The sequence below is a fragment of the Echinococcus granulosus genome (genome assembly GCF_000524195.1).
Source record: "Echinococcus granulosus chromosome Unknown EG_S00104, whole genome shotgun sequence".
In the NCBI taxonomy this organism is placed as follows: domain Eukaryota; kingdom Metazoa; phylum Platyhelminthes; class Cestoda; order Cyclophyllidea; family Taeniidae; genus Echinococcus; species Echinococcus granulosus.
Window position 1 is genome coordinate 75,296 of NW_020170484.1, and position 12,998 is coordinate 88,293.

Consider the following 12,998-nt stretch of genomic DNA (forward strand, 5'->3'; position numbering starts at 1 on the left):
CGATGCGGTATGATAGGTCAGGACAGAATATGGTGAGATCGGATGGGATAGGAGGAAGATGGCATCCCCAAGTGGTAAGCATCACATTTCTTTGACTCTAGACAAGCCGACTGGAACATTAATTCAGCAGAATTGGAAGCGGCTGGGGTTAGGTGGCTTGCTGCCTCCTAGAGAAAAAGTTTTTTACTAAACTACTAATATGGAATCAAAAACAGCAGACAAGAGCTTCAACAGATGACGATTCGCCATCCTACTTTGTGATGGCAATTACCCCGACAAATAAATAGTTCAGGAGTCATTTAATCTATTTCTTTTTCAGCACAAACTTATTTGGTTAACCTACACGAACTCTGTGAATGAGATATTACAGACCACTATGCTTGTCGCCTTCTGACAAGCAGGAGAGAGCACTGCCCAGTGACTAGCAATGTCCACAAAATGTCAATCATTATTTCAGTGCTAATTGACATAGAAATTAGTAATTAGAAGGAAGACACTGAGACTACATCTCCTTACTTTCTTATAAAACCTCACGATTTCACTCCGCGTTCACTAATTCCCCATCCACCTTTCAAATCAAGGCTTTAATGACTTGTCTCGTCTCCTTTTACTAATTACCTTGATGGGTAACTAGATGTGGGAGGTGGTTAGATTAGGTAGGCCAAACACAGCAAGCTTGTGTTTGATTGCGAGCGAATTCTCCACCTCAATTGGCGATAGTCCCTTCCCTAACAAATTCCTTTCAGAAATAATTCAAACACATTTTTTTTTCATAAAATCATTCAAATTTATTGAAAAGCCTGTCTATTTCCGCGATTTTAGCTTCTCTTGTAATATAAGGATAATTTTGCCCCTCTCCGCAAAACGCTCAAAGAATGAATCACAACTGCCTGCCTTGTCTTCCACATAGAATGAAAATGCAGGTATTTGCCGTCGGGGCATAATTTCCGTCTTGTTGTAAAGGACTCGGAAAATACCTTATTATAAATGTCACATTCTCCTGCCTTTTCATTGGCTCGTGATTTACTGGATGCTGGGAAGGAAATAAAGTCCCCTTTCCCCTCTCCTCCCAGCCCCTCTCTATGCCGAAAGGCTATACCCTACAAACAATACCCCTTGTATCAATATACACCCCAAAATAGGGTAAAATTTAATTATGTATTCAGCGGATTTTGGAAATTATTACTAAAGATAGCCAAAGTGGGCCATAAAACGGAACCTTAAAATACCGACAAGGAAGTAGGAGGAGGATATAAAAATTACATTATTTATGCGTTGATTGGGTTCCAAGAGGAATAAATCGGCAGAAATAAATCAGCTCGACTATCAAGAAGAATGAATTAATATGTAATGAGAAGAGGTTTGGCGATGCGCAACAAAACTTACAGTAATTTTGTAGTGGTAGAGGATCGTGACCATGAATGCGATTTTTCATAAGGTTCTCGGTTGATTGGACCCTGAACCGGTGGTTCATCATCTCTAAAATCATAAGGGAGAAATCATTTTTAGGGTGGAAATTAAAGAAACTCGCCTTTGTCTGATTGAAAAAGAAACTAGACGTTGAAATTTGGAAAACAAAACAAACACTTTATTACAATCCGCTATTGCCTTTAGGCTAACACATTCACTGCCTCTGACATACATGTGATACGCTAATTTCCTCATCTACGCCCAGCGTCACATATATGTGACATGGGCTCTTCTATCAATTCATGCTAAGCAATTTCACCGAATCTTGTCATAAACTGATGTATAATGACGCTTCTGACCTATGAATGATCGTAAATCAAATCAGTGACTTCAAAACATCTGCCGAATGCAAGAAAAAATTAACCAATCAACATGCGAAATGGTACGTTGACCTTTCCACTTTCCCTAAGAATCGACCTTAACATCGGGCTGTTAGTGTCTTCTAGTCGTCTAGCAAAATATCCATTATGTATGGCAATTGTGAAGCAGATTTGTGGAGCCATTTACTTTTTAATGCCCGCAGAAGTGACTCGGTGAGAAGTGGTTGACGTCTTGAAGGCGTCCAACGTCCCAGACACGCAACAAAAGCGGTGTCAAAATCCAATCAGTCTTTAGTGACCTTCGACATCTCGTCATGCATTGGGATAATTGGTAAAGGGGGGCAAGACAGGTTATTAGAGCCTCGATATGAAAGGTGGATAGGAAATTAGAGAACGTTAAGTGAAATCGTGAGACCAGATTTCCTTTCTTGTGCTATAAGAAAGCAAGAAGACGATGCCTAAAAATAGTACCTTTAATTATTAATTTCTAAGTCAACTAGTACCGAATTAGTAATTGACACTTCGTAGACATTGCTAATTGATGAGTAGAGCTTTCTCTCTTTGAAGTGTAGTTCCTATATTTCCCTTTCATTTCATTTTTGAAGTAAAGGCTACGTTTTGAGGCGCGAGATATGAGAACATGGGTTGCGGTGTATTGTAGGAAGAAGACACTCTTCCCATCGACGATTGACTATGCCTAGCTGTTCTGGCTTTCGACGTTGAAGAAGGGAGAAGGAGCGAAAGAGGATTTCCTTGCAAGCTTTCGTGTTCTAGAGTCCTGTAGTTGTAGCTTGGTGGTCTACCTATCCACATGGCAGTTGTGCATGCTAGGCGGCCTTCACCAAGTGAGCGGTAAACGGTGGGCAGGCAAATCTGTCCCCACCCGCACCCACACGCGCACACACCAACAGCCAGTCAGACAGGCACAGACGGGATAGTTTTCCACGAACGAGGTGTTGCGTGTCTTAGAGGTGTTGGATAGGATGGATGACATGCTCTGCGGTATAACAGTCATTACTTTTCACGAGTCATTCATTCAGTCACTCAGTCGGTCAGCCACCAACCAGCCAGGCGGGTAGTCAGTGGAGCATTTAGGCGGCAGACAATGTGAAGTGCGTGCAGGGAAGAAGTGAAGAGCACCAAATTGGTGGGTGCTAAATCTAATTGACAAATATTAATACATGGCATGCGGAGCATGTGGATTTGCTCAACTCCCATGACTCCTGTTTCGTAATCAATGTTGGCGTAAACCAATTGTTTTATCCCTCCTCTCCTTTCCGTCTCACTTTCCTTACACTCACGCCAGCCACTGATGAAAGTTTCCACACGTCATTCACCTACTATTTTAAGCAATGGTAACAGCTCTTTGCCATCTTCTTCTTCTTTAATTGATGCTAAATTCTAGTCAAAAGGTCGATGGTAAGATCCGCTCCTACGTACTGCACTTCCTCAAAATACTTCTGTATTCTGAAACACACCCATCCACAAGGCTCTTTCCGTTATGACAGGTTCCGCCCACATCCTGCTGTACTGGTTGCCTCTCGATTAACCCCCAATTCTCACTCACAGTTGATGGTAAGATGGATGCCACGGGAGAGGTACCCACCGAAAACACTCAGGACAAAATTACAAAGCGTTACACAGCTCCTTTGCATAACCTCGTAAATCAACCCTCACGTCGAATGCTTCGCATGCTACTGCACATCTAGTTGTTACAATACATTTATAGCAGTACTTGATCACTACACGTGAGATAATTTAAATGTCAGATGACACCTCCCATCCAAATTGTTCATTAGTGTTGCTGAGGCAACCACGCTACTGCAGCCTTAAATGCCAAAGCACACCCAATGAACACTTTTGTATCAAAAAATGGACAGCAAAGTGGCTGCTTATTTCCTCTTTTATAATAAGCTTGGGATAAATGACTTTGTCTTAGCGAATTATGCGGCCCTTTTGCCGCTTTGGTGGTACAAAAATTAGCGACATTTAAATGGAAGGCTTTTAAGCAGAGAGGTGTAAAGTGAATGTAAGTACATTCCACGTTTTTTGGAGGAAAATAAATGGAGAATAGAGCCAAGCTCGAAAGTTACTACCACCAAACGCCTTAGGTGCAAGTCTTGAGTGAGTGTGACAAGAAAGGTAAATAAAATGACAACATTGATAACAGTACTCCTTGGTTTGATGCTGTCCTCCAATTATTTGTGGAAAAAAGTGGGAAATTAGTAGGTAAAAGTAGGGATTAATTCAAGCAAATGATGAGCAGCGGAGCCACTAAGTGATGCTCCTTTAATCACCAAAACCAACATCCTGGGAAATACGGAAATAGGAACATGGGAAATGCACCTCACGCATTGCAGAGGATCTCCCAACTCAAACAAAAAAGAGGAGATTTTTTACTGGGGATCACCCTCTGCTTTGTTTGATTGGTCTCACATTTGCCGGTTGGTGTGAAATGTCAATTAATGCACTTTTCTCCCTAAATCAGTTACTACCGTGGATGACTTTACCTCCGCCTTCCACCTCCGATGGAGGTGGACAAAACGAGGACGGATTTCTGCCTCCGTAATTGAGTCTGTTATTTGGAAAGCAAACTTTTCTGACGCGATAAAACTTTGATTTAAGGAAGGAGGAAGAGAAAAGGGCTGATGTAACCCCATTAACCCCTGATAGATGTAGACCTCAAATCCTTTTGTTTGTTCCTTCCAGAGGTCAGCTCTTCCATCAATGTCCCAGCAGATTCGCCATCAACAGAGGGATAGGAAAAGGATAAACAGAAACGCAAAGCGGGGAGCGCTCTCAAATCACTTTTGTCTGAAAGATCTCCTTATAACTCGTATTTACCAAAGATATTGTCTTGTTTTGATAAGTTCCTTTAAGCTTTTCAGAATGATGTCAGGAAGCTGAAAGTATAGCTATTTTTACAGAATCACCAAGAAAAAAAGTGACTTTCAATCACGTTTTGAAATGCTTTGAAAGGAAAGGCCGGGTAAATTATGGAAACAAGAAAAGAGGTTTGTTTTTTGACGTACTGTAGTAGAGTGGCATTTGTTTTTGTCGATAGCATTAAATGGTAATTTTTTATTGTCCTCAAGTCAGCCTTCATGATGGTAGCGACTGCTACAATCTGAATGGAATGACGAGCAAGGTACTCAAGATGCTGTAGGAATGAGACTTCGAGAAGCCACTTTTGCTTCAGAAAAGTGCACTGGCTGTAGCTTATGGCTCAACAACAAGCAATGCTACTGAAATGCATCTATTCAGTAGAGATTATCAGCTAGCAGGATGACAGATACAATATAGTGATTTTTGCTAATTATCTCATTACCATTGACTTTAGAATTTCCGTTCTTGTGCTGAAAAAGAATCGAGTAATTTTTTCGGTTGAGTTCGCACAAGCTCTAGACAAGACGAGAATGGTGACTGTGGATATCAATGCGTGGATATTTATGATCACGTGCAAATTTACCTCCCCAGGGGTGAGACAAAGCTCTACCTTTCACCTCTCTTCTGTTAACTCACAGTTCGTCGAAGGCTTGAGTAAACCAAACAGGAATTCGATGGTAGAGGAAAAAACAAACCCACCCAGCACGACGATAGACATCCAAATAATCCCGAAATTGAATGATTTTCGACTCCAACTGCATGCATTCAAGAAGAATTTGACGCAATTCATCACAAGTGAAGCAAGGCGACGACGCAACCGTCAACAGTCCGCCAGGAGTGTCACTTTTGGCAACCAATTTGTCATCCGTGTTCAACAACTTCATAAAATCACTCTGCTTGATCTCATCCTCCTGTCAGAAACAAAATAAAAACGCCTTACTTTATTTCGTAGTACACATTTTAGGGATTAGATGGCAAAAAAAGACTAAGAAAAAGGGTTTTCGTTGAGAAATCGAATTGGCTCTTGAGACAAATCTTCGAAAAGGCTTTTACTTTGGAGAAATAATACTAGAATATGAGAACAAGTTATTAAGACTTCTATTTAGAAAACTCATCTGACGTTAAGAGAAGACCAACTATTGCCATATACCATAGGAATGAAAGGATTCTTTTCACCATAATAATTTATGCTGATCAAACGATTTCTTAAAATATGGCACAAATTATTTAGTTTACAGTTAATCAAATTGGAGCCACCGCACATTAAAACACCTCGAAAAGTGGTTCGTTGCCTATTGTAGAAGTGCTGCGGCTAATGTTGTCCAACTAGTGTTTAGTAAAATCGTTAGTGAAAAAACCCAGCGAGGACTTGAGATTCTTCCAAGATTAAGGCAAAGACAATGGCGGACTGATTTTGGCGTTAATTATGCATTATCGTTGGAAGTGTTTGAAGACCACCGCACAAACAACAAAAGCCGCTGTTTTGCCGACACGCAATGTTTAAACAGCGGCAGCGAACGGCGAAAAAGAGACACGCGATTTCTACTACAGAAAGCTCCGACTTGTTGGCAATACAAAGTAAAATGCCAACGCTTGTTTTACAAATATGAGAAGCTTGAGCTATCCAGCCAGATTGGTAGCAGCCATAAATAAAGATTTTCACCCTGTAAACGGAACTAAATGATGGACAATTAAAAGGCCGAACCACTTTTCCGAAACTCAAGCCCCCTTTTAAATGGCGTTTTTTCCGTGAAATTAAGTAATCTAAAAACGTTACTAATGAAAAAAAATGGACCACCTGGGAAGAGCCCCCACGCCCGAGAAAACTATATGTTTGAAATTACCTGGCCAAAGGAAAAAAAGAATTCACGCCTAGAGCACATATTGACCGGCTACCCTAATGGGTGAAATGCTATAACTCATTAAAGTAGAAGGTAAAAAACTGCCGGTTCAAAATGTTATATTTAAAGGTCACATCGGTCTAAGAAGTAGATTTGATTTACAAAAACAAAAGTCGGATTTGAGTTAAAATAAGCCGCACCCTACTACATGTAGTGAAAAAAAGCGGGAATTCGAAGCAGTAGAGCAAGTGATCTAATTTCTCAGCTAAATACTTGTCTTTTCGTAAAAAGATAAACCCAATCTACTTCACACTCGATGCGCAAACATGAATGTGGCTACAGGCCAAACGAGTTGAATCGATGCTCCAATCCTATTGGCCGAAGATAACCTGGACTCAACGAAGAGGTGGGCGTTTGAAAACGGTTTGCAAATATTTGCTAATCCGGTTACCAAACATTATTCGCTAGCTGACTATTGGAACGTCCTGAATAATTTAAGGGATTTTATGGTTATATGATGTATATTGACGAATTAAAGTCCGCTTCAGGCACTTGCCTAATGACAACGAAAAAGGAGAATACAACGCAACAGCATTACCATGAAATATTCAAGTTTTTATCTTTTATGCGTGTTCCGCCCGTCTAATAGCTAACGTGTCTCGGGTTTTTATGCCGTTTTTCCGCACACGCACACACACATGGAATAAGCCGACAAATAACACCCGCGACCGCAATCTCCCAACTACGTCTACTGCACGCCATGCCATTTCGCCCCAAAATTAGCGTCCAATTTGATAATACACGCCATTAATAAACGGTTTATAGTTATGGCCACAAATTACGACATGAGTTGTTACCCGAACAACCTAAATTGAAACGCTTGTAAAGGTAATCATTATTACAATTTTGTGTAAAATCTCCACAAGTCAAACACCTGAAAATTACATTCCTATTCTCTTTTAAATGGCTAAACGTTTCTTTGTTTCAAGCAAGCCCTGACGAAAAAAATATATTGGCGCAAATCACATTACTCAAGAGTAATTACTGAAATAGGCATACTAAATCACTTCTAAAACATTTGGTATTGTTTTGAAACCTCAAGTTCTAAAATAGGGTTTACAAAAACTGCTTTTGGAGCAAAAAGAAGGGAAAAAGCCGATGAAGTATACGATAAGGCGGCACTTCCCAAGAATACGAAGGAAGGGGAATTTAACGCACCATAAAGAATAGCGTAGTAAGAGATCTCATCACACGCGACCACCCATACATTCCCCGCCCCATCTGTTTCGCTTAAGAAATTCAAAGTCAATTAACCAAGTGGCGAGGAAAGCTTTAAAATGTAAACCCGTTCTTCGTTTTTAATTTGCGAATAAGGTAAATGAATTACAGAATCGAGGCCAGAATAATCAATATAATGAGAAGATTAGTCGACAAGAACTCACAGTATGAGGCGAAATAGCACTGAGTTCGCGACGCATTGACGTTGTCATCAAGGTATTGTCCTCTTGACAGATGGCGGATGAGGGGCCAATATGCCGTCTAATTTCCTCAATGAGGACTCGCTTAGCACGGAGGCGCGTTTCCAGTCCTTTAATCTCACCAGCAAGAAAAGCCACCACCCCATTAGTTAAATCAGCATCTGTCGAGGTTCCATCGGAAGGAAGCAGTCGAAGCCGTGTTCCCTTGGCACTCAGGTGAGCCATGCGTTCGGCCTGAAGCTTCATCTAAATAAAGCAAAACATTTCTACTGATATGTTTTCAATAACGTCACTATCATCAACAAAAACCGCACTGACGGCGTCGAGGTCGATCGTCCTCTGGGCGAGAATCCGTCGTTGCGAGCGCAATTCCACCTTTTGAGCATCAATAACATCTTTGAGACGTCGGAGAAGGCTCACCTCCTCATTATGTTGGGATGCTAAGTTATTTACAAAATCGGATAGCAAAATACAATCACAGAATTCAACTGTAGGAAATCTACATATGTACCCACCTGAGGGAGTGAGAGTTGACCGATACTGTTTGACGTGTTTGGAAGATTCAAGCATTTCCGTGAGTTGTGTATTTTCTTCAACAAGTTTTTCAATTATTTTCTGCAATTCCGATGTCTCAGCACGCCAGTTTTCCTCGATTTTCAAAGTATCCTAAGGGTGAAATAAAAAATTTTTCTTTTGTACCAAAAGACATAGTCTTCAATGAAAACAAAATTTTGTCCTTCATTTTTTGCTGCATAAATAAAATAAAATAATACATATAGGAATTAATAATGCTAGGAAGTACAGAAAAGGGTTAAAAATCATGCGATTTTTTAGGCGGAACCAAGCAACTTATAACGAAACTGAGGGATGGGTACCAAAGCTTAAGTGCCAGAGAAGACATGTCCTGCGGATGGCTGGAGCTACACAGTCCCTCCAGGGGCAGGGGTGCCCAAAACCATCTCTACTTTCGGCCAATCCCATGATCTGTTCAAAGACTACAAAGGCCATTGGCCACCGATGACCTTCAAGACAGTCCAATCAGGTGTTAAGGCCCTTTTTTTCCTAGCACGTCATTTTGGACGCTTTTTTTGAAGGATCTGGGAGCTTTTTTCGTACTGCTATAAAAAATATGCGAGGCTTGTCAAGGCTTCTACTTATCATAAACACTACATCCTAGTACTTCAGTGAGGAAGTTGGATAGGCCTACCCCCAAGAATTCCTCGTTGCTTAGCGCTGAAGGGAAAAAAACCAAATCACAAGGCGCTACAATCAGTTAATGTACAAAACTTAACTGTAGGAAATAGAAATTGGCCTGCTCAGCGGAATCTGCTCAGTCGTGTAGCGGCTTGGTCTTCATGGCGGAACTCGTCCCCAAATTCTTTTATGCGTAAGTGATTAAATAATTTCATGTTTTTCCTGCGGAGTAAGTCAACCAATGCGCCGGATCTAACAGCGACATTGTTGACAAGTCGGAATAAGCTGGGAGCGAGGGGGGTGTGGATATGCATCTGCTGGCCGGCTAGAGGAGTCGCGGTGTGGTCGAAGTAGGCCAATCAGTTGGAAATGAAGAGGATGGGGAGTTTCAAGACATTTTAGAGTAGTCAAAAGTTGTTTTTTGGAGAAAAAAAAATGTTTAGAGTACTAAAGTCGACATCGGTTGTGTTAAAAGACGATGTCGATTTTGCAGAAAGGGAGCCACAAAAGAAGGAGTGCCAGAGCCACTTCAAATCTTGGTGCGTACTCTAATCCCAGGTGCTAGAGGAAGAAGAGTGTTAAACGAACTTGAACCGGCCACAAAGGAACAACCTACAGTCTCATGATTACGCTCCCCATTTTGCAAGTTACTGAGAGCAATCGGCATAATGCCCCCGCAAATCTGACGTGGTCGGTGGATATGTTGAGGCCCATAGGGTATACTAGGACATAGGCACCTGGTGCAGAAAAAAAAATCACAAGAAGAAATAAGGGCAGTTCTCACAACGCCGCGAAAGTTGGGCATCAAGGCAGCAATTTTCAGAATATATTTATCCGTAATTCGGGGACAATTTGGACATCACAATGATTGCAACATTGGGAAACACACTTCAAGAGTAACCAATCTGACCGGTATGGATAACTGTATCTACAGCGAATAGGGGCTGAAGGTCCATTGAACAAGGATTAACTACTAATGAAGACCCTATTCTCACTCTCCACATACTGATAAGTAAAAGCGTGGGGCAAGAATTAATTTGTTTCAAACGAAATGACACAGAGTACTACCCCAGAATCGATGATGAGGCTATTTCCGGAGTTGTAAACTATGTATACATATGTATTCGCCGAAAATAATCCGATCACATGACCTAACCTGTTCGTCCTTGAGGCGCTGTTGAGTGCGGGCGACCTTGTCCGCCTCCAGTCGTTCTACTGCCGCTTGCAGTGTTGTCATCTCTGCTAATTGGCTATCACGACGAGCTGCCTGTTCTTCCAATTCTTCTAAAACATGGATGACTTTTGACATGAGTCCGCACACTGTCTCGCCTCCATGGCGATCTATGATAGCCTCGAATTCCTTCCCAATCGCTGCAGCCATTTCGTAGACCTCGGCAACAGTAACAAAAACACCTTTGCGACTTTCACCACCACCGTCATCATCACCACCATCCCATGTCTCCACCTCCCCTATCGTTGCAGGAGATTCACCTCTCTCCACAATCCCTCGGCTGTCTCTGGGGTGCGTATGTTTCCACTCCGAAGACGCCAGCATGCGATGTGGAACTGTAGCAAGAAGACCACAAAGTGTGATACCTACCTGAGGCATATCGTGTAGGAGCATTCAGATGTTGATTGGAGTTTGATCTTACCCAGCTTTTGTTGAAGAGCAATACTATACGGCCTTATAAAACGAAGAAACCTGTCGAAGATGATTTATTTTGCAAAAGACTAACAAAAAAGGGACCACCAAAAGCACAATGGCCTTTGATGCCTAAAAGCTGATTTGTAATGGAGCAGCAAAATAAAAATAACGACTGATGTATGATAATGTTCGACTAGAACCAACAACGTCAATGATATCATCAGGTGTGTAAAATTTGTAGAATTCGGTCCACTCTCTTATCAGCGTTAAATGTTTATAAGCAGTAGGCTAATATAATCGATTACTTTTTCTAAGGCGATGGTAAACAAATTCGTGTATCAAACCAAACTTGAAGTGTCTCTGCATTTCTAGCCACCGGAATGGCCAAATCTAACGTTCTCTGTACGTCTTAGGACTCTCAAATCTAAAATCATATTTGCCAGGGGGCTATGGGGACTTGTTCATTAGTCGAGATTAGTTTTTTTACATTTCATTCTAGCGCCAGTGCAAATCTGTCGAGAATAGGAGGACAGCAGTACTTACAGATAAAGGTAGGCTTTCAGACTCAACAATGATACGTCATTAAAAGGAGAATAACATTTAAGGTTGAAAAAGGGTGAAAAAAATTCAATCGTTTAGAAGAAAAAAGGAATACAGCAGGGAAATTATCGACTTCTGTAAAATACTTCAGCAGGAAGTCATATTCGGACTTATTTAAACGGGATTGAATATAATGGCTCCGGTATCTGGGAAAAATGAAGTGCCTAATTATATAAACAGCCCGGTACAGCTAGGTAAGGTAGCAAAACAAGTCGGACTTAAAAATGCCTACTCAAGAGAAGTTTACCCACCAACTACATCTTTCATCAAGTTTTTTTTAACATCAAATTATTTGCTACTATCAAAACCTGTCATCTATTCATCGAAGTTGAACATTATAAAAGCAATTAAGTAAGTATTTGGATACAAGTTAGCGAAATGAAAGTAAGCAGCCTCATATTCCCAGAGCGCGGGGTACTGGGAGAGGGAGGAGCCTAGTTTACAGTGAAATCAAGTTACACGAACAAAAAGAAGTAGTGATTTAAATTATCAACAAAGGATGTTCTTCCGTGGATATAGACAGCATGATCCCAATGCAATCTTTAGGAAATGTCGAAGTCGGCTCACACACCAAAAATTGTGATCTTGCAAAAACCTATTACTGAGAAGAGGCATTTCCTATAAAAGCAAGCCCTAATTTTAAAGAAAAAAAAACCAGAATTACCACTCGTTTTAATCAGAAAACAACACATTTATAACCTCGAAGATATTTAAAATGATCTTCGTATGAACAGCAAAGCATATTACGAGGCTTGAACCAATTTTCAAAACTTGAGAAGGAGCATCAGTGCTTAAGAGAAAGGGAATTCGAAAAAAAGTGCATGGAATTTTTAATAAGGGACTAAACTAACTAAGAGTCAGTCAAAGGATGGAAACCTATTGAAGAGAAAACCCACCAAACATTGTTAGCAAAACGACAATAAAGCAATAATACCGCTTTAAACGCTTTGAAGGCGTAAAAGTTGGATATTTTGCATGCAGGCAAAGTCTGAATAGATATCTAAGTACTCTGAAAAAAGGGTACAGTTATGTAGTCAATGAGGTCAAATACATTTCGCCTCACAGCCATGTAGCTGGATAATAAAACTAAGATATACATACAGAAGGCACGAAGAGACTAATTTAAGAGACCGTGGCAGCACAACAAACCCTGCACAGCCCTATGCGACTTACAAGATGAACCGCCAAATGCCCGTCCTCCACAGGACCTAAAGAATTTGCGCAGTCAAATTAGTGAAATGCAGTGACTGAATCACTTACTAGACCCACGTTTTAATGTTTGGGTGAAAAGCCTGGTAAAATTTGGAATTCAGAAGCTCCGTGAAGTCCTTAAAATCATAAAACCTTTCCAGAAGAGAACCTAGAATTTACTCGAATTCCTGCATACTACGTAATCACGAACAAAAATGCATCAGCATATCTTTTATAAACATTTTATGCGTACCTTTATTTTACTCAACACACAGTCAGGAATACATATTTTGCCGACCAAAATGTGTGCTTTTTGGTCAATTATGGGAATCGGAAAGAAATTTGGTGTTTCAAAATACAATACTTAATTAGC

The 12,998-nt window shown here is 40.8% G+C and overlaps 1 protein-coding gene across 1 annotated transcript in view; it reads right to left on the bottom strand. All coding sequences in view use genetic code 11, as the record gives it.

The window, feature by feature from the left end:
- Positions 1-12,998, bottom strand: part of EGR_08351 (RILP-like protein) — a gene marked incomplete at both ends in the record, with an annotated part of 18,730 nt that overhangs the window by 5,464 nt on the left and 268 nt on the right. The window contains 7 exons of the mRNA XM_024497600.1: positions 1,387-1,479; positions 5,376-5,587; positions 7,960-8,241; positions 8,314-8,435; positions 8,511-8,661; positions 10,346-10,755; positions 12,608-12,642. Of these exons, the coding sequence (XP_024347969.1) occupies positions 1,387-1,479; positions 5,376-5,587; positions 7,960-8,241; positions 8,314-8,435; positions 8,511-8,661; positions 10,346-10,755; positions 12,608-12,642 (1,305 nt within the window). The remainder of the gene's footprint in view (positions 1-1,386; positions 1,480-5,375; positions 5,588-7,959; positions 8,242-8,313; positions 8,436-8,510; positions 8,662-10,345; positions 10,756-12,607; positions 12,643-12,998) is intronic.